The 24,099-nt window shown below is 38.6% G+C and overlaps 1 protein-coding gene across 1 annotated transcript in view; it reads left to right on the forward strand.

Annotated features, from left to right (window-relative positions):
* The window catches only part of LOC128657351 (guanylate cyclase soluble subunit beta-2-like), a 197,775-nt gene that overhangs the window by 90,414 nt on the left and 83,262 nt on the right, over positions 1-24,099 (forward strand). The window contains exon 7 of the mRNA XM_053711665.1: positions 8,100-8,308. Within this exon, the coding sequence (XP_053567640.1) occupies positions 8,100-8,308 (209 nt within the window). The remainder of the gene's footprint in view (positions 1-8,099; positions 8,309-24,099) is intronic.

Below are 24,099 nucleotides of genomic sequence, written 5' to 3' on the forward strand. Positions count from 1 at the left end.
AATTGGACCAGGTACACATCCTATGACCCTGCAAAATGCACAGCCCTGGGTGCTTAATAGCACTCACAGCCAGCTGCACAGCCTCCCGAGACCCAGACAGTTAACTCCAGACAAGTCTGGGTGCAAAGCCCATAGGGAAAATTACAAAACAAACTAATCAACACCACACACAGAGAAAGTCTGTCACTCTCTTGCAAGCACACAGCTAGATAAAAAGCAAAATGGAAGAATAAGTTACAGCATTTGGCCAAATGGTGATAGGCCCAGGAGCATGTCAAGGTCTCTTCTTCCCTGGGTCCCTAACCTACGGCCACACAATGGATGCCTTCAAACAAACACACTAAGATACAAAGAAGTGTGACACAGGCCCTTTGTAAATTCCCTAGACATACAAAACAAATGGTATGCACTCTAAAACCGGACTGGGTACACATCCTGTGCTCCTGAAAAATGCACAGTCCTGGGCACTCACAGACAGCTGCACAGCTTTCAGGGAACTTTGCATTGTAATTTCCCCTATGGGCTTTGCACCCTGGCTTAGCTGGGGTTAACTACCGAAATCCCTGAAAACTGTGCCGCTGTCTGTGAGGGTCCATTTCTGTGTTTTATATACTCTTGAAAAAGAGTGCTGTATTCCCTATCTTTATTTATGATGTGTCCTTTTTTATTTCTTATAGTCATTGGTTATTATATATATATATATATATATATATATATATATATATATATATATATATGCGAAAAAGGGGGAGGAGAACTGCACCCCTGAGATAGAACAAAAGCTAGAATAACTTCCATGCCTGTTCATTTATATTGCAACTCAGGGTGCTCTTTCTTTTAGCACACTATGCCCCTTCACAGAGAAAAAATATCCTGTAGCATATCAGTCTGATCCTGCCCAATGACAGTCCAGCGCCGAAATACCAGGCAATTCTTCTCTGAACAAGGGAAGCAACAACCCCAGACGATCGTTTCGGCCTTCTGTGGGCCTCGTCAGTGAGGTGCAGTTGTATCTCTCTAAGGGCATGTGTGCACGGGGTCCACGTCTGGATTACCCATTACTCTTAGGGAGACCTAATGGTAATTTACATATGCGAAAAAGGGGGAGGAGAACTGCACCCCTGAGATAGAACAAAAGCTAGAATAACTTCCATGCCTGTTCATTTATATTGCAACTCAGGGTGCTCGTTCTTATAGCACACTATGCCCCTTCTCTGAACAAGGGAAGCAACAACCCCAGAAGGCCGAAACGATCGTCTGGGGTTGTTGCTTCCCTTGTTCAGAGAAGAATTGCCTGGTATTTCGGCACTGGACTGTCATTGGGCAGGATCAGACTGATATGCTACAGGATATTTTTAAACAATGAAAACACGGATGCACTCTCAAGGACTCACTATTTACGGATGCACTCTCAAGGACTCACTATTTAATGTGACAATTTTTCAGAAGTCCTGGAGAGTGTATCCATTGTTTATCTGTTTATCTATCTATTTGGAAGCACCCTGTGCTGATGTCTTAACAGATCGTAAGTGCTGGCCTGCTGGACTATATATATATAAAAATATATATATTTATAGCTCCACTGTGTATCTGCACTCACAGTTCAAAAGTGTTTTCCACCAGGGTGCAAGGTCAAATTATTTTAGAAGATCCTAGCAGGGACTGCACTCACTGGATTTAGAAAATAAATTAATATTTATTAAATGGTGACGTTTCGGGGTTCACAAACCCCTTCCTCAGACCAGACAAAGTGTAAAAGAAAACAGTGTTACTTAAATGTGCTAAGTCCCACCCATCAATTAATTCAAAAATTGCACCAAAAGCAAATTGTCATGGCAACCCCATAGTTGCCTAGTTGCAAACATAAACATAATGGGAAAGAAACAACAACAATGTATACACCCCACCATATAGTGCTCAGTATCAAAGTACACAGAATAAATGAATAACTAAAAGTGAAATAAAACAGGGTGTTAAACCATCCTTATTATATATAAAACATGAACAAAATTATGCATCAAAAAAGTCTATAAGAAAATACCCTATGTAAACATCATATGCATGAAAATAAGCAACCAGACATTATGTATGAGATATCCCAGTGCATCAAATAATAACCAGGAACAAAACAGTTAAAGCAAAGTTAATCATATTGAGTTGATTAGCAAATGTTGTTATACAAAACATTCTACCTTCGTGGTAAATTCAGAAGATCCCCCAGGTGCTAGAATTATAAAAGACACCTACTAAGACATGTAAAAACACATCAAAATAAAGACATCTGTGCTCACCCTATAAGCATGCCCAATCTGTAGGTATGCTGTTATGTTTTGTGTTAATAGCGGCCTAAATCTAAAAAGAAGCGGCCTGTATGTATTGAACCTACTTGTAAATACCAGATAGTGGGAAGATCACAAATAAGCACAGGGTGAGTGCTAGGCAACAGATCCAAGCATTCTGAGTAGACAGCATTCATATTGTGCTTAGTGTTAGGTGTTTAAGCACCTGTGCCTTTATGACCCACCCCCCAGTGAATCCACATGGCTAATTAGCATCCTGCTGAGTATGCAGGATGTCAGGAGTATTATCAGAGTGTAATGTGAGAGATCATTGCTGCTGTGCTAAAAATATGTGGTTAGGTTATCTCAAGTGTCCAGTGATATGTTTAAACAGAGTTTCAGGGATATATTGCAGTTCAAGTAAAAAAATAGAAAGTATTATTGGAAAAGGGATTTACTGTGGCATATTATATTAATATGATGGTGTCTGAGGGGTTATCCGGGTTAGCCATGCCACATAGTCGTACATCACATGTCAAGAGAATGGTTGAGGAATCTCTAAATAAAATGTGTACTTGGTAAAGGGGATTACTATGGCATATTATGTAAAAGTGGCATCTGAGTGGTTCTCAGGGCTAACCATGCCACATAGTAGCACACCTCATGTCAAGAGAATGATTGAGGAATCTCCAAATAAAAATGTGTAATTGGTAAGAGGGTTTACTATGGCATGTTATGTTAATAAAATGGTGCCTTAGTGGTTCTCAGGGCTAACCATGCCCCATAGTAGTACACCAAATATCAAAAGAATGAATGAGGATCAGCTTTGGAAGTTAAATAAATCTAATATCTGGCTGGTAAGGATATCCATTTGGAATCTCGAAGTTAATGCTTATCCACAAGCAATTAATGATGTTTGTATATAGCAGGAATTATGTAGATTGCAGGTAACCATATTGGGACCTAACATACTTAGTCATATCTGAGGTCAATATTTTTGTACCTATGACTTTCATCTCACCTAAGTGTAACGCGGACCATAGTCTATTACATACGGGGTATATAGCAGGAATTATGTAGATTGCAGGTAACTATATTGGGACCTAACATACTTTGTCATATCTGAGGTCAATACTTGTTTACCTATAACTTTCATCTCACCTAAGTGTAACACGTACCATAGTCTATTATATACGGAGTATATAATAGACCATAGTCTATTTATACGGGGTAATTATAGACAACATTTAATTGAAAAACAGTTAGCTTATAACAAGTGATAGGCAAGACCGTAGCAAATCTACTGTGCCAAACCATCAACAGAATGTAGAGTCAAACCTCATATTACAAAATCATTGGACTGGTCATTAACAAGTGGCAATCAGAGATTTGTACACACATATCATCCCAAATATATGGTATGGACTCTAGTCTAATATATGAGCAATTTATATCTCCACTAGGTTTTAGTAAAACAGCATAGATTAAAAAGAAACAACAGTCAAGCCGGTGGCAAATTCACTGTGCCGTACCCTCATCGGGAGGTAGAACCAGACCTCATATATCATAATCATTGGACTGTTCATTAACAAGTGGCAATCAGAGAAAGATACAAATAGATATCGTAAATAATAATTGAGTTTGGATGTTACAATGTTGCAAGATAGTTCATAGTATCTGAGTTGTGTGTCATCCACTCCATTTATCCAATATAGAGATATTAAAGTTACAATTGAAGCTCGTATCATCAACGCATTGGCAAATCCTTCATACATCCATCCAGCCTAGTAAACTGTCAGTCGTACACAAGCCATTTACTAGAGTAAGGTTCATGTCAGGGTTAGCCCCACTATTACATGGAATCAACCACGACACAATACCCCAACAGGAGGTTTTGTATCATCAAGATAATTTAATGATACTTACCTAGAGATATGGGGTTCAGTCGGTACTCCTAAAAAGCAATGACAGTCATTGGACATGTTTAAGCCATGGGGATGAAGGGTGCCAAGTCTGTATATCCAAAGAGATTCGAGTTGTAACAAAGTTTTATCTCTATCGCCCACTCGTTTAAGTGGGGGGAAATGGTCTATTAGGATAAACCTTAGGTCGTTGACCTTATGGTTTGCTTGTAGAAAGTGTCTAGCAACTGGTTGGTCCGAGGTACCTTTGTCGAGTGCTGTACGTATAGCATATCTGTGATTAGCCATCCGTATGTGGGCATTGTCGGTGGTTTTGCCAACCTAAAATTGGCCACAGCAGCAGCTGAGGAGACATACCACATGGCTGGTAGTGCATGTCAGGTAATGTTTGATGGTATATTTCCATGTGATGTGTGGATGTCTAAATGAGTGATGTGTGGATGTCTAAAGTATTTGCAGGGAATCATTCCACTGCAGGCTGTGCATCCAAGGCATCTAAAACAACCTGTTTTGGATGTCTTCAACCATTGTTTTTTTTTGTAGCAATGGTCTGGATCGGTTAGCATCAGTAGATCCTTCAGGCTTCTACCACGTCGGTAGCCCATGATTGATGGATCCATGTTTCCAAATGGTAGTGTGGTATCTGATCCGAGAATTTCCCATCTTTCTCAGATGGTGTCAGCCAGTTATTTCTTATCCTGATTGTATGTGGTGGTAAAGATCATCCTATTTTTAGCGTTATCGTCATTGGTTCCTAGTTTCGCATTACCATTATGCATGGTTAGTTCTTGTATTGTATCCCTGGCAAGATTGTCCTTGTAGCCCCATTGTAAAAACTTGTAAGTCATCATCTCAAGTTGCTGGTCATGATTTTTGTTCTCCGCGTTGTTTCTCATCACACGTACCATTTGTGATTTAATAATCTCTTTCCGGGTGTGTGGTGGGTGGTTGCTAGTGGCCTTCAAGTAAATAGTTTCTGTCTGTTAGTTTTGTTTACAATGTTGTGTATAGTTTACCCTGTTTCTTATAGATACGTAGATCCAAGAAATCTATGTGTTCCTGCTCGGCTTTCATTTCAAATTGAATCAGTGATTTGAGGTCATTGAGATGTGTCACCCATGATTCAAGTGCGTGCGAGTCTCCTTGCCAGATAATAAATACATTGTCTATGTATCTCCTGTAACACTTGATATTCCCATGGTTGTATACTCCCATTGTTTCTTTTTCATACTGTTCCATGAAAAAGTTGGCATAAGCCGGAGCCACATTAGACCCCCATAGCCGTCCCTGTCAGATGTTGATAGAATTTTCTTTCAAATCTGAAGTTGTTCAGTTACAGACACATTTCCAGTAACTTCAGAACGAACGGAGCAGGTGGTCCCACATATGGGTAGTGTGCCAATGCCATCTGTATAGCATCCAATCTGTCAGCATATGGTATAGCTGTATATAGACTCCTAACATCCATTGTGACTAGGAGGTCGTCATGTTCTAAACCAATCAGTGTGTTCAGTATTTAAATCAGTTCACCTGAGTCCCTCAGGTAGGAGTCCATCCATAAGACAAGTGGTTGCAATAACGTATCGCTATATTGCGCCAGGGGTTTAAGTAGAGAGCCCCATGCAGATACAATGGGTCTGCCTGGTGGGTTCTGTTGGTCCTTATGAATTTTAGGTAATGTGTAGAGGATGGGATGTATAGGATGTTGTATAGTCAGAAATTCATATTCATCTTTGTCAATCCATGCATTGTGAAATCCCTCTTCTAGAGCCAAGTCAATCTCTTTCTTAAAGTCCCTGGTTGGGTCCCATGTGAGGCTTCTGTAGGTTTGGGTGTCATTTAATTGTCTGAGGATTTCACTTCTGTATTGCTCACAATTGCACCTCCCTTGTCCGCAGCAATATCACAATACTGGGGTCCGTGGATAATGACTTTAGTTCTTGTCTCTCAGCTTTAGATAAGTTTGGTCTATGTGTGTCAAGGGTTTAAATCTCTTGATTTCAGTCTCATTTTTACTATCACCAAAATGTTCCTTAAGCTTAAGGTCCCTTTGGAATTTGTGTACATCTAAATATGTGTCAAAGTCATTACTCTTAAATGTAGGTATAAAGGTGAGGCCTTTCTTCAGGAGACTGGTTTCTCCATTATTCAGTGTCCTATTGCTGATATTAATTACAATATCTGGGTTTGTTACCTGGGTGGTAGGGGGGTCTTCCCCTCGCAGTAGTTGCCCCTCTGAAACCTCTTGGTATATGGTTCTTCTTAAAATACTTTGAGAGGTATATCGTATCCAGTTCTAAATCAGTCTCCCTTTTCTTGAGTCTCATAAGAGAATTTTATATGGTTTGTGATGTTTCAGTGTTAACTATCTCAGTTGTGTCTGAATCTACTAGGATCCTTAATGCATCCTCACTTGTGTAGGCAAACGTTTTTGTAGTAATCCCCTTCTCATTGGTGTCAGGTTCAAATGTTATGTTCGCAGTTGCAGGGTCCTGCATCACTTTTCTTATTATATTAAAAAGGACTTCAAATGTTAATTCAGTATGATATAAATAGTAGATGGTGTGATATAAAAGTGAATCACCTTAAGTGGAAGAATACTAGTGTTTCTTATCCAATTCTTCAACAAAGGACAGGAATAAAGAAACAGGACTTAAAAAAAATATGAAAAAAATAAAAAGTACTCCAGCAATGTGGAGCCCACTGATGGTGTGAGGACTGATGCAATTAATAAGTGCCGGGTGCGAGGTAAAATTCCATATTCATACTTCCTTGTGGATTCACTGGGGGGCGGGTCATAATGGCACAGATGCTTAAATACCTAACACTAAGCACAATATGAACGCTGTCTACTCAGAATGCTTGGATCTGTTGCCTAGCACTCACCCTGTGCTTATTTGTGATCTTCCCACTATCTGGTATTTACAAGTAGGTTCAATACATACAGACCGCTTCTTTTTAGATTTAGGCCGCTATTAACACAAAACATAACAGCATACCTACAGATTGGGCATGCTTATAGGGTGAGCGCAGATGTCTTTATTTTGATGTGTTTTTACATGTCTTAGTAGGTGTCTTTTATAATTCTAGCACCTGGGGGATCTTCTGAATTTACAACGAAGGTAGAATGTTTTGTATAACAACATTTGCTAATCACCTCAATATGATTAACTTTGCTTTAACTGTTTTGTTCCTGGTTATTATTTGATGCACTGGGATATCTCATACATAATGTCTGGTTGCTTATTTTCATGCATATGATGTTTATATAGGGGATTTTCTTATAGACTTTTTTGATGTATAATTTTGTTCACGTTAAATATATATTTATATACACACACATACACACACATATATATATATATATATATGGATATTTTTATATATATCTACATCTATCTATCTATCTATCTATCTATCTATCTATCTATCTATCATCTATCTATCTATACTGTATATATAAAACCCAATCTGCTTGTTTATTGATGCCCAGATTAACTTACTTTTCTTTCATGATTTGGATAGAACATTACATTTTAATCAACGTTCCAATTAACTTCTATTATCAAATTTGCTTAATTTTCTTGTTATCCTTTGCTGAATGAAAAACATTGCACTACTGTCAGATAGATGAACACATCTAGTTAGCCAATCACCAGAGACAAATGTGTGTAGGCACCAATTAGCAGCTAGCTCCCACTAGTTTAGGCTATGTGTGTATTATTTTTCAACAAATTATACCAAGAGAACGAAGCACATTTAAAAATAGAAAATCATTTAAAATTGTCTTAAAATTAAAGTTTAATTTTGGCTCTCGTATCCCTTTAAACAGTTCCTGATAAACAATTGTGCCTTTGTGTGCTACTTACATATTTTATTTTACTCTTTCTCTTTTAAGGCATCATGGGAGCAGTTGCAAAGGACTTTTTTAAAACAGAAATTTCTATGGAAATTATCAGTCAAACAAATGAAGAGGAGAGAACAGGAAAAAAAGAACATGTGGTTTTTCTGGTCACTCAAAAGCCAATACGTCCACCGAAAAACTCAAGCAAACAGCAACCTCCCTCCCATTCTATTCCCAATGCTGAACAACCTATAAAGAAAGAGGTATTACATTATTCTGGTAAAATAAATTGTTTAATACAAGGTATTGCATATATTCAAGGTTAGTGTTGTAGATGTTATGGTAGTTTATGCAACCTTTACTAATCACTAAAGATGCAGCAGTGAAATGTCATCACATTTATTTAATTATCTTTGCTGATTAAAGGGACAGTAAATACCTTTATATTTTAATATAAATATTTTATTATGCATAGTAAAACAACTTTGCAATATATCTTCACTTTTATGTAATTTAGCTATGGGAACTGTGGATTTTCTAATTCTCTGAACTTGAAATGCACACTGCAAATTTATCAAGGCTAACCCTTCTACATATATTTCCCTAACTGGCTTTAACTAATAACTGCCAAATAATGCACTTCATACTAACATTGTGACTGCTGCTACTCTTCTTATCTGCATATGCAAGAACAGATTGAATCCTCCAGATATGGCAAGGAGTGAGTGGAGTTTTGTTATTGAAAAACAATAGCAGAAAACAAGATGTTTATTTTTTTTAAAAAATGTTAGGTTAAAATATCTTATTGTGTCTTATTGTATAGCAATACAAAATAAATGTCTTCTAATTAAAAGGTGTTTACTGTTCCTTACACCAACTTTCATATAACTGCATGTAATAGACACTACTATAAAGAAGAATATGCACAGGTACTGATCTAAAATCCAGTATAAAACCTTTTAAAAACTTACTTAGAAGCTCCCAGTTTAGCACTGTTGAAAAGGTTAGACAGGGACACCCACTGAAATGGTCTGGAAAGCAAAAAGAGCATACTCCCATCCTTTGCATATGAAAAGACAACAGTCTTCTTCTAAAATTTTGGGGCTTTGTTAGGAGTCTGAACATCAGCACAATAGTATTTAAAAATAAGCAAAAACTAAACATTTTTACAAAGAAAACCTGTATGGGCTATATAAATGGATCATCTACAAAACATTTTTGCAAAGAAAAATCTACTGTACGATGTCCCTTTAAGCACATCACTTGTGCTTGTTATTTGATGTTAACCCCACAGGTGCCTCAATCAGCTAAACATAAGGAGGAATCTGATAAGATCAGGAAGTCACCACTGTTCTGTTTAAATGTTACTTCATTACTCTTACATGCAGTGTATCATGTCACAAGTGAGTAACAGATTGAGGGAACATTTGTTATGCAGTCATGGCAAACAAGAAACAAATGATAACCTTTGCCAAAAGCCTCTACTTGACATCATGAGAAGGCGGCATCTTAGCTGCTTCTTGATAATAAATATTATAGTAGCAGCTGTGTATAATTAGATGGATACCTAGCATGCAGTGAATTTAATGAGTAGGGACAGAGATCATAATAACAAAATCCTCATGTCATGTAATAATGCTGAAAAGCCAGAAAATATTGTTATTTAGGATCAAGTTGTGCAGGTCTTTAAATATTAGCCAATATGGTGTAACAGAAAACCCTATAGCCTTGGGTCTATATACACAATATGGCCATAGGTATGTGGAAAATTCTTCTAAATATTGATTTCAGTTGTTTAAGCCACATTCATTGCTAACAGGTGCATACAATCCAGCATATAGCCATGAAATCTGCATAGACAAACACTGGCAGTACAATGGGTGATACTGAAAAGCTTAGTGACCTTAAACATTGCACTGTCATTGGATGCCACCTTTGCCACAAATCAGTGTGAGAAATTTTGGCTCTACTAAATCTGCCCCAGTCAACTATAAGTGCTATTATTGCGAAGTGGAATTGTCTATAAACAACATTAGCCTAGTCAAAAAGTGGTAGACCACATTTTGCTAAATTTTGAATCGTGTAGAGCATAAAATTATATGTTGCATCACTCACTACAGAAATCAACATCAGCACAAGAACTGTGCATTAGGAGCTTTATAAAATGGGTTTCCATGGCTGAGAAGCTATATACAAGCGTCACATTAATTTACATACTTCCAAGCATTGGTTGGAGTTGTGTAAAGTATAACGTTACTGGACTCAGGAGCAGTGGAAATGTGTTCTCTGGAGTAATGAATAACATTTCACTATCTGGCAGTCTGATGGTGGAATCTGGGTGTGGCGGATGCCAAGAGAATGCTTTATACCACTATGATTAGAGCTTACTGTGGGGCTGTTTTTCAGGGTTTGAGCTAGGCCCTTAGCTCTAGTGAAGGGTCATCTTAATGTTAAGGGATAAAAAGACATTTTAGATAATTGGGTGCTTCCAACTCTGTGGTAACAGTTTGGGGAAGGCCCTTACCTGTTCCAATGTGACTATGAGTGTGCCCCTGAGCAAAACAAGGTCCATGAAGATGTGGTTTGATGAGTTTTATGTGGAGGAACTCTAGTGGTCTATACAGATTCCTGATCTCAACCCCATTAAATTCCTTTGGGATAAATTGGAATACAGATTATAAGCCAGTCCTTTTTGTCCAACATCAGGGCTTGACCTCCCAAATACTCTTTTGTTTGAATTCCCATAGGCAAACTCTTTATAGCTCCAAATGGGTCCCAACTTTACATTAATACCAATGGTTTTGTGGTGGGATGTCCAACAAGGTCATACAGGTATGAAAGTAAGATGTCCACATACTTTTGGCTATATAGTGTATTTAGAGAAACACTGTTCACATAAGGAGAGGCTTCCTGTGGGAGGTGTCATGGAACAATGAGAATGTGACGTTTGACGCTGAGCGCGTGAAAGATGGAGCACACTCCTACCCACCACCTAGGCAAGTCCCTAGGCATCAGACCATACAACTGCTGGGACCAAATTACTTGCCACGTAGAACACGGTTGTACCTGTGTTGAAGCCCCATGAGTGGAGGTTCCACCATTCATCATACACGGTTGCATTGTGCTGACAGAATTTTGGGCAGACTTCCAGTTTCCTGGGCAAGTGACCTACGGAGTATGCGATAAGGGCAGGATGAAGCCAATTGAACTTACAGCCAAAATTACAGCCTAAAAGGTGGCAGACAAGTTAAGGAGCAGTGGTCTTACGACTGCTGCTTCTTAACTGCCATTTCCGGCAATCAGGAAACTACTATGTTCTAAGTATTTATAAATAGATATTCCTATATATCTGTATATATCTATACCACTATATAATCATGTATATATGTATATAGATATAAATATATAGTACCAAAAAAACTTCGGATATACAGAGCAATATTTATTTTCTGAAAAATTTAAATATATTTTTTTATGTGAAGAACATTGAAATGTGAAATATTCATATTTTTATGATGGGTTAGCAGGTGAGTAGGATTTTTCCACTTTACTTTCCAGTTTACTTTAAACTCATAATATGAGCGTAACCTGACGCGCGCAAAAAGCGTACTTCTAGCACAGTCCACTTGTAATCTGGCCCATAGCTTTTATTATCTGTAACATTCCTTACCAGGTAGGTATGTGATGGAAGAACAGTGGATTCGTAAAAAGTTAAATTTTATTAGTATCCATTTAAAGCAAAAACAGGGCAAAAAAGTTCAGGCTACAAAGAGCCCAACAGCGTTAATTGTCCTAAGCGTTTACCGCCCGGAGGCTCTTCGTCAGTGACATAGTTACAAACACAAACTCCTTTTCAGCATAAGCAAATTAACACAATGGCCAACATATGAGTTATTTTTTTAAGGACCCAACATTTAGTTAGACACAATCAACGATCTTAGATATGTAACCACTGTGCATTGGAGGAGCCTGGTTGCCCGCCTGCTGCCTTTAGACTATGGCCCCATGTTAAAATGCTTACTTTTCCCCTGCAAAGACACGAAAGCCGGGTCATGGGCTACGCCATGTAGCCCATTTGTATAACGAAAGACTTTGGCTCCATGGCAATTGAACTGTATTTCTCTGTCTGTGATAATTACATCAACCATTGTGTAAGGTAATTGTATCAACCATTGTGTAAGGTAACTGCATCACCCATTGTGTAAGATAATTGTATCACAGGCAAAGGGGAGGATTTTGTGTGGGAGTGTCTGAGAGTATTGTATGTGTTTATTGGTTGTTTTACAAAACCATATGGGTGGTACTAATGTGTAAAAATGTGTATTTAAGAACAATAAATCCACAGCTCTGGCAGATTCCTGTTTTACCCTCAAGATGGAGCTTGGTCTCATGTTTGGGGGGAATTGCTACTTTGGATTATTCTTTTGCCTGTTTTAGGTTAGAAAGATTTTGTGTATTTTCCCCGTTCAGTGTATTAACGGGGTTCGTGTGTTGCTATTCCCGTATCAAGGGCATCTTTCATCTGGTATTTACCCTCGATATCAGGGTTATACCATAACAACTGGTGGCAAGCGACGGGATTGTCCTCATCGCCCAGAAGAGCAACTACAAATCCGGGGACAACGCATGTCCCAGTACAGCGACCCTAAAAGCAACAGAATGGAACCAGCAGTGTTATACGAGGAGGAGGACCTGGATGGCCGGGATGCATTAAGGAAAGACATCTGGTACCAGGCCCTGGATAATGTACAATACCAGCGGGGTGAGAGTCTCCCCTGTGAAGAGCAGCTGTTGCAGAAGCAAGTGACCCTGCGGATGCCTTTCCTGGGAGAGCAGCCCCTGGAGGAATGGGTGAAGGAACCAGAGCACCGGGTATGGCTGGAGCTATGGCTGGAGGATGCCTACCAGGTGCTCTGGTGGTATATGGCACAGTATATACCCTGGACAGCCGAGCATGACAAACCAGAGGGAGAGGAGTTTGATGGTCCTGGCTTGTTATGGGAGTCCTTTGCAGAGCCTGACTTTGGGAGCCCTGCGAAGACCAGACTTCAGGACATTTTCTACAAGAGGGAGGCTAGGCATGACTGGGCTGACCCCCATGAGGTAGAGCCAGACCTGGCTCACGTAGCAGCCCTGGAGTGGGAACTGGAGCAGGACTACCGAGATCTCTTCCACTCCATTGGGAAGGCTCAGCAGGACAGCAAGGTGAAAGACCCAGATCCAGACCCATTCAGCTGGGAAGATATTGTGGAGTTTTACTGGGAAGGACCCCAGGTGGCCGGTAGAGATGGGACCGAGGTCTCTCCACCGGTCCTGCAGGGAATTGGGAGCCCAGACTCCATTCCCCAGCGGCAGGCTGAATTACAGGGGGCAGAGACAGTTGGTTTTGCCCCCCATCAGCAGAGTGAGATGCAGGGCATTGGGAGCCCAGTCTCCATTCCCAAGCGGCTGGAAGTATGTATGGGAGAGGAGCTTGTTACCCCCTCTCCCCAGCAGCAGCTTAACGCACCAGGGGGAGACAGTAAGCCCCACAACCGTGCAGATGGGACCGTGGTCTCTGCACTTACAGCACAGGGGGTAGGGATAGTCGGTCCTGTCCCCCAGCAACAGGGATGTTTAGCCAAAGGGGAGACAGTTGGTCTCCCCCCACAGCAGCCTGGTGCTTTGTCCAAAGGGGAGACGATCGGTCTCCCCCTCCAGCAGCACAGCCATGTATCCAAAGGGGAGACAGTCAGTCTCCCCTCCAGCAACCAGACTACCACCAGGCTACTTCCATGGTAGTGCTGGCACCAGGGCAGAGTACAGCTGGTCTCTGCCCACCTCGCAACCCACCAATTCAGCATACCAGTCCCCCACACAGCCGTGGTGAGGCACCTGGACATGGACAAGTTTCTCCTCTACCCAGAGGTAGTGACCATTTATTGTGGGTGGGCTGTACTGTTGATTGTGTTTTGTGGGTGGGTTGCTGGACTAACCAGGGCACTGACCAGCAGGAGGTCAGATACCCTGTTAGTCTGTTTGGAAAAGGGGAGAGATGTGACGAGACCAATCTCGCCACTGTGCATTGGAGGAACCTGGTTGCCCGCCTGCTGCCTTTAGACTATGGCTCCATGTTAAAATGCTTACTTTTCCCCTGCAAAGACACGAAAGCTGGGTCATTCAGTACTACCCCAGATAGCTATGGCATGTAGCCCATTTGTATAACGAAAGACTTTGGCTCCATGGCAATTGAACTGTATTTTTCTGTGATAATTATATCAACCATTGTGTAAGGTAATTGTATCAACCATTGTGTAAGGTAACTGCATCACCGATTGTGTAAGATAATTGTATCACAGGCAGAGGGGAGGATTTTGTGTGGGAGTGTCTGAGAGTATTGTATGTGTTTATTGGTTGTTTTACAAAACCCTGTGGGTGGTACTAATGTGTAAAAATGTGTATTTAAGAACAATAAACCCACAGCTCTGGCTGATTCCTGTTTTACCCTCAAGATGGAGCTTGGTCTCATGTTTGGGGGGAATTGCTACTTTGGATTATTCTTTTGCCTGTTTTAGGAGAGAAAGATTTTGTGTATTTTCCCCGTTCGGTGTATTAACGGGGTTCGTGTGTTGCTATTCCCGTATTAAGGGCATCTTTCATCTGGTATTTACCCTCGATATCAGGGTTATACCATAACATATATACATTTAGATGAGATGTAATTAGCAAGTATATGTATCTTGTATCATAGTACAAAATGACCCACCCATCAAATCTAGTAACGTTAGTAACTGAGTTACAATATATTTAGACCATATTCCATTACTGTTGAAAACATAGCAAATGCTGTCTAAAAATAAAAACAAATTTTACATTTAGAACTGTGGGCTAATTAACCCCTTAATGACCAAAGCACTTTTCCATTTTCTGTCCGTTTGGGACCAAGGCTATTTTTACATTTTTGCAGTGTTTGTGTTTAGCTGTAATTTTCTTACTTATTTACTGTACCCACACATATTATATATCGTTTTTCTCGCCATTAAATGGACTTTCTAAAGATACCATTATTTTCATCATATCTTATAATTTACTATAAAAAAATTATAAAATATGAGGAAAAAAATGGAAAAAACACACTTTTTCTAACATTGATCCCCAAACATCTACAACCACCAAAAAACTCCCATGCTAAATAGTTTCTAAATTTTGTCCAGAGTTTAGAAATACCCAATTTTTACATGTTCTTTGCTTTTTTTGCAAGTTATAGGGCAATAAATACATGTAGCACTTTGCTATTTCCAAACCACTTTTTTTCAAAATTAGCGCTAGTTACATTGGGACACTGATATCTTTCAGGAATCCCTGAATATCCCCTGACATGTAAATATTTTTTTTTAGAAGACATCCCAAAGTATTGATCTAGGCCCATTTTGGTATATTTCATGCCACCATTTCACCGCCAAATGCCATCAAATAAAAAAAATCGTTCACTTTTTCACAAATTTTTTCACAAACTTTAGGTTTCTCACTGAAATTATTTACAAACAACTTGTGCAATTATGGCATAAATGGTTGTAAATGCTTCTATGGGATCCCCTTTGTTCAGAAATAGCAGACATATATGGCTTTGGCGTTGCTTTTTGGTAATTAGAAGGCCGCTAAATGCCACTGTGCACCACACGCACTGCCCAGCAGTGAAGGGGTTAGTTAGGGAGCATGTAGGGAGCTTGTAGGGTTAATTTTAGCTTTAGTGTAGTGCAGTAGACAACCCCAAGTATTGATCTAGGCACATTTTGGTATATTTCATACCACCATTTCACCGCCAAATGCGATCAAATTGAAAAAAAAAAACGCTACATTTTTCACAATTTTATGTTTCTCACTGAAATTATTTACTAACAGCTTGTGCAATTATGGCACACATGGTTGTAAATGCTTCTCTAGGATCCCCTTTGTTCAGAAATAGCAGACATATATGACTTTGGCGTTGCTTTTTGGTAATTAGAAGGCCGCTAAATGCTGCTGCGCATCACACGTGTATTATGGCTAGCAGTGAAGGGGTTAATTAGGTAGCTTATAAGGAGCTTGCAGGGTTAATTTTAGCTTTAGTGTAGAGATCAGCCTCCCACCTGACACATCACACCCCCTGATCCCTCCCAAACAGCTGTCTTCCCTCCCCTACCCCACAATTGTCCCCGCCATCTTAAGTACTGGCAGAAAGTCTGCCAGTACTAAAATAAAAGTTTTTTTTTTTTTTGTTTAAAAAAAAAAAAAAAATTCTGCTGTGTAGGACCCCCCCCTTAGCCCCAACCTCCCTGATCCCCCCCAAACAGCTCTCTACCCCCCTCCTCTGCCTTATTGTGCACAATATTGGGTACTGGCAGCTGTCTGCCAGTACCCAGTTTGAAATCAAAAGTTTATTTTAAGATTTTCTGTAGTGTAGCTTACCCCCCTTAACACCCAACCCCCCACCCTCTCCCAGATCATTAATATTTTTTATTCCCACCCTCTCTCCCACTGAGTCCCACCTTGTGCCTCTTCCACTTCAATTCTAACTTTTGGGCAGTTTCACACGTGCACGCGCGCGCACGGTCCCGTGCATGTGCGCACGCGTGCGATCCCACCCCCCTCCTCTACTGATGGCCTCCCTGGACACGCTCCCACCCACCAACGATCATAGCCGATGCAGAGAGGGCCACAGAGTGGCTCTCTCTGCATCGGACTGCTTAAAAAAGTTATTGCAGGATGCCTCTATATCGAGGCATCACTGCAATAACATGAAAGCAGCTGGAAGTGATCAGGATCGCTTCCACTGCTTTCAAAGACCAACGACCTGCAGGGTACGTCCTTGGTCGTTAAGGACATTTTTTTTGGAGGACGTACCCTGCACGTCGTTGGTCATTAAGGGGTTAAGATTCCATGAGTAAAAATATATGAACTCCTCAATGAGAGAAAAAACCCCACAAACACACACTGCTGGTCATTCCAAAACACACACTGTCACTCCGAAACACACATGCATAAAACCTGTCTCTCCAAGACACAAACACACACAACCTATATCACTTCAAGACACACTCACGCTCACAGCTTATCACTCCAAAACTTGCACACACTCATACACATATACAAGACCTGTTACTCCAAGACTCATACACACAACACAAAAGATTGTTGGCGTGAGAGGGTTCAAGTGATGTGTGTAAAACTAAATAAAGAGGTGAAAAATTAAGATTGTGAAGTGATATAAAGCTTTTATTAGTTGAAATGCAGTTTAGTCTTAGTTTGGTTGATTAATCTGAGAGAGCATAGGTCAATTTCGGCTCTTCCCATACCTTAACAATTTGCCCTTTTTGTGTGTCAGACCCTGGTTGCTCTGCATGTAAGTTTAATTGGGCTGCAATAAAAATTATGTAGTGGGTTCTAAGTATACTTTATATATTTTTTTATGATACTATAAAACTTTAGTGTGTCAGGCATTTTTTTTTCTTCTCTTTCTGGAACGTTACAGACATAGGGATAAATGTGTGGTTTTGACTATTTTCTATAGTCAAAATGTTCTTTTCTAAAATAAATATTTATTCAGTTGTTATTAAACAAACAATACTATTATGCCGCTATATTCAGTTGTTCTGATGATGGCTTATGTTTAATAGTGTGTATATCTTCTAAAAACCTCAATAATAATTAAATAAAAAAAACATTCTATGAAGTATTACATTTTAAGTTTTATGTCCCTTTAAGTGTATGTTATTTTGGCCAAGTGAACAAATAATAATATCCACTTTAGTGAACATTGTTGGGGACACTACTTGTGACATGAGGTCCCAAAATACAAGCACCACATACACTTTGGTGATCATTATTCCTGGACTTTATGGTAGATTTATGGATTGTGGATGACTCTTAAAAGGTACCCCATCAGTTGCCCACACCCATACAATGGGAATTTGCAAGATCAGTTAAGACAATGTTGAGGGTTTTCTAGCTTGCTGATTATCTCCACTATTTCCTGTGTGCTATAATGTAAGCCTAATCACGGTGGTCCCGTTTTGCTCTAGAGTACCATTAGGCTGCATTATGGTTTTATTTAATTGTGAGAATTATGACGGCATATAGGAATTAATTTTCCTTTGTGTACTTTTTTTCCTTTGACTAAAAGCACAAAATTATGTTGCAGGGCCATTAACCCATTTACTGATGAGACATTTTACATCTACCATTTTTATTACTTTGAACTCAACAAAAAGCACATCAATCCCATATATTATTTGAGATCTTGACGTCATAATCATTCATATTTTGTTTTTTCTCAGAACATACATTTTCAGAAAATGCCTCTAATTTACAGATATATACAAAAAAGACAAACAAACAAAAAAAAATACCTGCCTGGATGCAATAATGCAATGAAATTTCCGTGCCCGATATGGTCTTTTCGCAATCAATTTTCATTGCACAGATATTACAACAGTCCTTTGCGCGCTTGAAGAGCTGTAGTTAACAGTTTTCCGCAACATAAAAGTTTCACAAAACACTCATATTAACACTGTCTATTAAAAATTATTTTAAAAATATATAGCACACAAAAGTTATAAGGGCTCAAAGATAGTAGATCTCGGGTGTTAGAAAAAAAAAAAACAGACAAAGGGATTTTACATTGACATACAGTACATACACATTCTTTCATAGAGAAACATGAATTTATAGGTATAGAGATATGTTTAGCTATGAAGATAATGAAAAGATTTAACATTACAATTTTATGTACATTAAACAATATCTCAGAGGAATTTCAAAGAGCTATTCGCATATAGATCTAGAGATATCTAGACATATATAATCATATACATATCTCGCTATAAATGGATATATCTGTCCAAAAATCATCACATATCTAGAGAAATATTTATTTACAAATTAATAGAACATATTCCTTTAAGAAAACATTCTTGCAATATGAAATATTCGCATTTTATTGTACACTTTTCAAGGAAAACACGTCATGGGCTTTGCACAACAGATTATGGTTTTAGCTTTTTTTTCTATTTGTCTTCTTCATTGACTTCTATGGGGGAATACGTGAACGTGCACACGATTTGGCTTTCTGGATTATGCGGGTTAACGTGTGCAAAATAAGTTATTTTGCAACTAACTTGTAAGAAATACGCAACCCCAAATGCAAAAAACCTATAACGCGTGCAGGGGTTTTGGCAACTGCAAAAAAATGATTTACAGTCCGACTTGTAATCTTGCCCTGTGCGGGTAGGCAGGGTTTCTAGAAGAACTCCACTCAAACTTCTTGGTGCCTAGTGGCACAAGTGTTCATCATTATTGGTGTGGTCACCTGCATGCTAGAAGGCATATGTTCCCTCATGCCCACTAAATAAAAAGGGTGTAATAGGAGCTCTGTAAAAAGTCACTCCATAAAGAAACTCCACGGTATCCAGAGAACAGGTTATCATCATTTCCCATGATCCTTTCTTGTACTTGATCGGATCCTCTAGGCAAACATTAAAGTCTCACTAACAAGTAACCTAACCTCTAGTGCTGACATTCATCATTCAAATAATGATTCCCCTCTAAGTGTTATAAGGGCTGTTTAATAGACCTTCTCCCCAGCAATTAAAGGGTTGAGGAAGTGCCTCTCATCAAACATAAAACACAACTCATGGTACTGAGCAGGTGCTTTAGATAATCTCACCAGATCAGAGAGCTTTATAAAATCAGACCCAGCAGATAATTCCTCTGCACTGAAGTGGTTAATTTACATGCAGTTTTATACTGGTTTGTGCACAGTATGCACTGTGTTTGTTTTTGTGGTTTTATTCTGTGTTGTAAACCTGTTATTGTTCGTATCATGGCTATCAGGACCAGCAGAAAGTAAGTTCAGGGATAGGGCATGCGGCACTTTTCAGTCTACAGAGTCTATTTATAGTGGTTGCTTGGCCTGTGATGTTGTCCAGTCTTCAATTATGTTAATTGTTAAAAATTAGTGTAAATGAGACTGCTGATTTGCCCTTTTCTGTTTTTTTTTAATTGTGTTCTGGTTTTTGCTGCTAAAACTATAGTTGAAGGTCTTTATGGTTAAAACCCTGAACTGGTGACACAGCCCTTTACCTGTATAGAGAATGTCAGGAATAATACATAATGTCTCATTTACCCCTAATTAGATCTATTATTTCAAATAATACTGATGAAAAGAACTCTTATTTTAACCCTGACTAAAACTGTTACTAATAGGGGCAAGTATCATTTTTTCATATAAACCACATTGTGTATGAAAAATCAGACTGGGTAAGTCTTCTAAAAAAATCTCCACAAAGCAAGCCTGTTGAGTTATATACAGCATCATGTGAGTAAAAATGGGATCGATGTTAAATATAAAAGTAAAATAACAATACCAGCTCTCAGGTTCCATTAAAGCCTCCTGTAAATTCTGGTCTAGATTACAAGTGGCGTGCTACAGTATATATATATATGTATGAGTGTGTGTATGTATGTGTGTGTGTCTAGATAATAATTCTATAACAATATTTAAAAATCATTTGTTTCACTGTGTAATTTCTGTAAATATTTAACATTCATATATTTAAAAAAAAAAAAGGGAAATTGTTCTTTGTATTTTTAAATTGCTATGCCTATATATAGAGCACATGAAGAATATCGTTATGTAAATATTAAATATTGATTTAAAAAAAAAAAATATATTAATAGTTATAGTTACAGTAAAATATACATATATATTCTATCGATTGTTTTAGAATATATTAGTACATCTATAATAACTATTTACATTAACTATTAATATTTTTCAATATTTTGTATAAATAGATGGCACACCTTAATATAACTCATGTCGGGTTAGCACACATGAAGAATTAGTGTACTCCTGTCGGGCTTATGTGCACATTTACATTCCTATGTTCTTCACATTAAACATATATTTCTAGATATATGTCTTATAATGTTAATGTAAAAAATATACACTAGCGTTCAAAAGTTTGGGGTCATTTAGACATTTCCTAACTTTCCATGAAAACATTCATGAAAATTGCTAATTGCGCTAAAAGTAAACTTTTTGCGCTCGTCGGGTTGCGTTAGTATTATTATACAGTTGAAAGTAAAAAGTTTGCGCTATCTTGCACTAACCCTAATGAGCGCAAACAGCTAACTTTTAGCTCAAATAAAATTAATGCACAAACAATAACCTCCACACCAATAGAAGTCAGTTGAGAACAATCAGGGGGAAAAAAACTAACACCCTACTTGCATGCAAAGCCGATTGCATGTTCTTATATGCGCATACCCGATCACATATTTACATATGCATACACCCGATCGCATATTCACATATGCGCATACCTGATCACATATTCACATATGCATACACCCGATCGCATATTCACATATGCGCATACCTGATCACATATTCACATATGTGCATACCCAATCGCACATTCTCAAGAACGCTAATCCGACATAAAAATATGAATATTTCACATTCCAATTTTCTTTACATAGAAGAATATGTTCTATGTATTCATAAATACATATTTCTACATATATCTGATGTTTTTTTGGCACTATATATATATATATATATATATATATATATATATATATATATATATATATATAATGTCCAACTAGGGATTGCACTCCTTGTCAACAGCATTGCATCTGCCATGGTGCATATGTCAGAAAAAAATACAAAGATCCAAAAAAGACAGCACTCACTGGACTTGAAAGTAAAAATTTACTTTTAATTATCCAGAGTTAAAAATGGGGGATAGGCAGTGTGATGCACCTACCCTGAAGCATCACCCCTTTCACCTTGGGCCATTTGATAAAGATGCTAGTACAGCATCGAAATGTCATGCCTATCCCCCATTTTTAACTCTGGATAATTAAAAGTTAATTTTTACTTTCAAGTCCAGTGAGTGCTGTCTTTTTTTGGATCTTTATATACTATATATATATATGATCATATATAGGTATATATATACTGTATATATAGGAATATATATTTAGAAATACTTAGAACATATTCTGCTAAGTGCAGAACATTGGAATGTAAAATATTTACAGTAAATACACAGTATAAAACTTTATTAAATATGAATATTGCATAAATATGATTTTACATGTTTTAATTTACTTAACTGTAAAGGGCTCCAATGCACTTATTTACATGTCTATAAGTGTGTACATATTGTATTGATCAGGGCCGGATTGGCCTACCAGGTCACCAGGAGATTTCCCGGTGGGCTGCAGCAGCTGGGGCTGGAAAGCTACAATTTAAAGGGGTGATTAATGGATGCATTTGGGTTGTAGGGTTGTTATATATATATATATATACAGTGACCAAGTGCGGGAGACCCGCATGAAACGCGTATGCACTTATCTGCCATACAGTTCGATCAGGTCCTCTGATCAACTGACTTGTTTTTACCCTTGTATTTGTTTTTAAAGCACTGAAATAAAATTGGAAATTGTTTTACTTACCTGGACTTGTGGATCCTTGCAGCGGTTAGCCGGGACTTCTGTGTACTTTCTTTGTTATATAACATCAATCTGAGATTTTTTTTTTTTTTTTTTTGTTTTCAAAAAGTTTTATTGGTTTTCACAAAAATACATTGAACATGGTAAAATCACATTTCTTAAAACATTTAACTTAATAACATGAGTCATGTCAGCTTAACATATAGCAGTTACTTTTGAGATATATCTTTCCTGGTGTAGACATAGCCTAGGTGGGTATTTTGAAGGCAGTGTGCACAGTAGTGTCAAAGTCTACAATTTATTATAAATCCCTCTACTGAACTTAGCGATACAAAACACATTAGCTTAACGTATAAAAAGTACTTTCTGAAATACATCTATCCTGGTATAAATATAGACTGGGCGGTCAATATGATGGCAATGTGCTCATTAGTATCATAGTTTACAGTCTGTCATTAATACTTCTACTGGGGTGATTAATTACCTCCCTGAGTCTATCATCTTTTCTCGCCCTGGGGGCGTTGGGGGCTCGGCCAGCCGTGAGTGTGTGAAACTTGCTTTTGTTAGATCCCAGTATAATTTGATGTCTAGAAATAGGGCCTTTCTTTGTGTTTTAAAATAACTGTATTCCTCTAGAAGTAGAGTGTCATCTACATGTTTCAGCCACTCCTGCACTGTAGGCTTTACAGGGGTTTTCCACTTGCTAGCTATCAAAGACCTGGCTGAGTTCAGGGAGAACTGGATCACCTTTTGTCTAAGTTGGCATATGTTTCTGGGGAGGGCGTTCAATAGTGCAATAACGGGGGTTAGTGTAAATGTGTCATCCAATAGTTGTCTAAAAAAGAGTTCTATCTCCTGCCAAAATGGCCTGACCACGGGGCAGTCCCACCACATATGGGACATAGTTCCCCTGAGGCTGCATCCCCTCCAGCAGAGATCGGATGAATTTGGGTATATACTTTTAAGGCGTGATGGTGTCAGGTACCACCTGGACAATAACTTATAATTGAGCTCTAGAATTCTAGTGGATGATGATGATTTCTTCACCAGAGCATAAATCCTGCTCCATTCTTTGTCCTCTAGGGCAATATTTAGGTCTTGCTGCCATTTGTTTGTATATGACGGTCGTGTAACCCTGCCGTCTCCCTGTAATATGGATTTTGCTAATGATAATGTGTGTCGTAGGGGGCCTTGAGCAGTGCATATGGTCTCAAAGCGGGTCATAGGTCTCGTCCAGTCAGGCTTATGCTCAGACTTGTCAAAAAGGTGTCGCAGTTGTCCATATTTTAACCAGCTTGCAAAAACCCCATTCAGGATGTCCCCTAGTTCTTGTCTGTCTTTAAGTCTCTGTCCGTTCAAAACCTTATGTATGGGTATCGTGTATCCAATCTCATCTAGAGTTTTGTTTACCAGGCTATAGTCCATGCCACCCAAGAATTCTGCGTTCGGGGACACTGGGGTCAGGGGTGATCTCAATGTTGAGATGGAAGGGCAAGTCCTCAGGACCTCATCCCAAATCGTAAATACTGAGGTGTAGAATTTGAAGGTGGTAGTCGCTACTGGTCTATGT

The sequence above is a fragment of the Bombina bombina genome, chromosome 4 (genome assembly GCF_027579735.1).
Source record: "Bombina bombina isolate aBomBom1 chromosome 4, aBomBom1.pri, whole genome shotgun sequence".
In the NCBI taxonomy this organism is placed as follows: Eukaryota; Metazoa; Chordata; class Amphibia; order Anura; family Bombinatoridae; genus Bombina; species Bombina bombina.